Genomic DNA, 4171 nt, shown 5'->3' with positions numbered 1-4171 from the left:
GATGAGAGGCTAACATCTCTGCATGATGAATACTCCCAACAATCCAAAAATAAAAGAGAAATTCCCAAATCTGATAAAGGGCATCAGTGAAAATATCAAACTCAATATTACTCCCTACAGGATCACAAACAAGACAGGTACTTCTATTCACTGTCCTAATGGAGGGCCTGGGATCAAACCAGGGAAGAAAATAAGATATATTAAGTTTGAAAAGGAGAAGCAAAACTATTTTAATTTACAGATCATAAGTTTATACATGTAGAAAATACAAAGTACCTCTAAACAAACTGTTTAAGAGCTAGAACTTATTAGTGCATTGATATAGTCACCAAACACAAAAATCAATTTTATTTCTAGATTCTAGCAAAAGCATTCGAAAATGCAATTAAAATGTCATTTATCAAATGCTTGGGAACTAATTTAATATAAGGTATGCAAGACCTCTTCTTGATTCCTCTCCAGTAACTCTAGAATAATTTTGATTTGAGAGATAAAAATCACAGATCATTTTAGGAAGATGAGAAATGTCCTCACTTCTGAGGTCTGGGGTAACTAACATAAATCATGGCCTGGTACTCAGTCATGACCAGTCCTTGCCACCTACAGACACTGATGTCAGGAAAGACCATTTCCTAAGGCTGATCAATGAAATAGTGTTTTCAAAACCCCAAACAAGAGGTTGGTACCATCTGTTTGGCTGTTGAACTAAATCTGTTATCATCTTGACAGGTATCCTAGCTCTGTTCTGGCTACTTCAGGGCATAATTAATTCCCTGTATCCACATTTTTCTTAACCCAATTAGTCCTAGCTCTGGATTTGATGCTGGGCATTTAGGTCAATTAAGGTAAAAAAGCTATACAAAATAAAAGATAAAATTGTTATAAGTAGCCTTGCTTTCCAGGTGGCTCAGTGGTAGAGTCTGCCTGCCAACAAGGTGGACTATTTTTATTCACACATCATACGTTTGTACCTGTAGAAAATCCCCCTGCATTGGGAAGATCCCCTAGAGAAGGGAGGGCCAACCCACTCCAGTATTCTTGCCTGGGAAATCCCATGGACAGGGGAGCCTGGGGGCTACAGTCCATGGGGTCACAAAGAGCTGGACACAACAGAGACTAAACAACAGCAGCAATGCAAGCCTCCACAGCAGTCTCAACATTAACGAAGGGAATCAGAGAGGACCTAGATTACTGAAAGAAATCAGAGAGGACAAATAAAGAGGCTGTGGATCCAAAGACTCCGTATGTTAAGATGTCAGTTGTCCCAAATGAATTCATAAATTCAACACAACCCCAATCAAATTACCTCAATCTCCTGTGGTAGAAGCTATTCTATACCTTACCTGGAAGTGCAAAGACCTAGAATAAGCCTTGAATAAGACAAAGAAAACAAGACTTGCATTTCCAGATTTCAAAATGTGTATGAAGCCCCAGTAATTAAGATAGAATGGTCTGCTGGTATGAGTATAAAACAAAGAAGTCAATAAACAGAATCAAGTCCAAAAAGAGGTCACAATACATGTGCCATCAATTTTTTTTCTCTAAAAGTGCCTATGCAGCTCCACTGGGGGAAAGTTGGTCTTTCTAGGATAATAGCTAGAATAATTGGCTATTTTTATTTTTTAGAAGTAGCAGTGTTTTGTCGACTGAGCGACTTCACTTTCACTTTTTACTTTCATGCATTGGAGAAGGAAATGGCAACCCACTCCAGCATTCTTGCCTGGAGAATCCCAGGGACAGAGGAACCTAGTGGGCTGCTGTCTATGGGGTCGCACAGAGTCGGACACGACTGAAGCGACTTAGCAGCAGCAGCAGCAGCAGCAGCAGCAGCAGCAGTGTTTTGTAGCTTTCTGTGTATAAGTTCTGTACATGATTTCTTAGATTTACGCCTAAGGATTTAGGATCTTTCTTGAGCCATTGTAAATAGTATTATATTTTTGATTTACGTATCCACATGTTTACTGATAGTATATAAAAATGCATTTTATTTTGTGTGTTTACCTTATATGTCCTGAGACCTTCTGAACCCACTTACTAGTTGTAGGCGTTTTGGAGGGTATATTCTTTGGGATTTTCTACATAGATAGAAAATAGTGGTAATTTGACTGCCATTCTGGCTTAAAAGATTGTTTATATGTTTATTTGCTTTACTGCACTGGCTACAACGTCCAGCACTGTGCTGAAGGAGAGTGATTAAAGTGGATATTATCCCTTTGTTCCCTTCCTTAGGAACAGACAAGTCTGTGGGTTCCAGTTGTCCTCACAGTTCAAGTATGACTTTGTTTGCCACAGTTTGTCCATGCTTTTGTCTCCATCAGACTTTCCTTTACTAATGTTACCCTCAGTCCAGTTTTGTTCAGTTCAGTTGCTCAGTTGTGTCCGACTCTTTGCGACTCCATGGACTACAGTATGCCAGGCTTCCCTGTTCGTCACCAACTCCCGGAGCTTACTCAAACTCATGTCCATTGAGTCAGTGATGCCATCCAAACATCTCATCCTCTTTCTTCCCCTTCTCCTTCCACCTTCAATCTTTCCCAGTTTCAGGGTCTTTTCCAATAAGTCAGTTCTTCACACCATGTGGGCAAAGTATTGGAATTTCAGCTTCAGCATCAGTCCTTCCAATGAATATTCAGGACTGATTTCCTTTAGGATGGACTGGTTGAATCTCCTTGCAGTCCAAGGGACTCTCAAGATTCTTATCCAACACCACAGTTCAAAAGCATCAATGTTACTCTAAGCTGACTTAGAGTGAATTCAGGCTCAACACCAGATATGAAGATAACAGCTTTGTACAGACTTGTCCACCAGTTCTAGCCATTGCCTGAGTTCTAATCCCTAGAACTAATCTCTTATTCTACATCATTCATGGTTCTGCTTTTCTGATTGTGCCCTGACACAAAGTCTAAGAGGAAATGATTAAGGAAATAATTTTAATGGTGATTCCACACAACTAGACCCAGTTTTGTGATGAAGTAAAACTGCCAGTTTAAAATATTATGGGGCAAGTTTTCAAATTTAGACAACTTTACATGTGTTCTTTACAGTTGATTTAAAGTCAAAAATTCAAGTGGAGAATATAGTAGTAGAAAATTACTCTGGACACCTGTTTCCAAAAAACATAGAAGGTGCCTTTAACTAGAACTAAATCTTCTGATCCAGACCACAACTTAAATAACCACAGGACTATCATTTCTTGTCTGGAGTCTGCCAGTGTGCATTTCAGCTGGGGTCCTGCAGCAGGGGGGCTCTCTCTTACTAAGCTCAGGGGTTTTTGTACAGCTTTTCCTATCACTTCAAGCACTGTGAGACAGAGAGAGCACAGAAGTACTTTGCAGAGTCTTCCAGTTGTAAGGCTGAAATGGTGAGGCTGATGGATTTATCTGCTTTCTTAAAGTTTACAGTGTAGCGGTCTTCCCTTGCATTTATCACTTCTGAACCTTGATGAATAACATAAGTCATCTGTCCACTGGGAAGTTGCTTGTACCAATAAAGGTAGTAAGCGCTCCAACTTGTTTCATACCGACAATTCAGCGTGGCTGACTGCCCCACTTGGCTGGATACATCTGACTGGTCTTGAGTAACTTTCTGAGCCACACCAGATCCTGTGGGGAAAAAAAAATCAGAAAACAAAGATGAAGCAATGAATCAAATAGTGTAGGAGTTATTTAGGATCCAAAGACAAAAAATTGAAATCCTAAGACGCTTGCTTTTCTCCAGTCCTCCTTTCCTCCCCAAGTCTCTGTGAATTTCCACGTGCCTGTGTGCAGTCCTTTCACCCTGAACACGTGCACCCATGCTTGCAAGCACCCCTACCAGAGAAGGTGAAGGCCAGGAACACCCAGAGCAGACAGGAGAGCTGCATGAGGCATGGATTTCCCTGCACAAATGTGCTCAGTTCTGCCTCAGGCTGAGAGTTCAGTGTCTTTGAGTGCTCGGCAGCACATATACACACTACCCAGAACCTGTGTGACTCCCCGGAACAGGAAGTGAGGGTTTTCATGTTCGTAGACCACGTGGTCTGTGCACACATGGGAAAAAGTCTAGCTCACCACAAGCCTTTACTTTGTCTGCTTGTCTTTCTCTGGCCATTGAGTTATGCAGATCCTGAAAGAAGGCCTGAAAAAAGCATCAGTATTAAAATTTGAGCAGAGGAGAACTGAATATTAAGCAA

General features: G+C 40.9%; 1 gene segment (V, D, J or C); it reads right to left on the bottom strand.

The window, feature by feature from the left end:
* Window positions 1-3242: 3242 nt before the first annotated feature.
* Window positions 3243-3862, bottom strand: LOC120853403. The segment is given in 2 exon segments: window positions 3243-3602; window positions 3814-3862. Coding segments are annotated over 2 exon segments (363 nt in total).
* Window positions 3863-4171: the final 309 nt, after the last annotated feature.

Source organism: Oryx dammah, unplaced genomic scaffold, assembly GCF_014754425.2.
Source record: "Oryx dammah isolate SB20612 unplaced genomic scaffold, SCBI_Odam_1.1 HiC_scaffold_26, whole genome shotgun sequence".
NCBI classification, from domain to species: domain Eukaryota; kingdom Metazoa; phylum Chordata; class Mammalia; order Artiodactyla; family Bovidae; genus Oryx; species Oryx dammah.
Note: the sequence above shows the minus strand (reverse complement) of the source record. Positions and strands in the feature narration are given on the sequence as shown.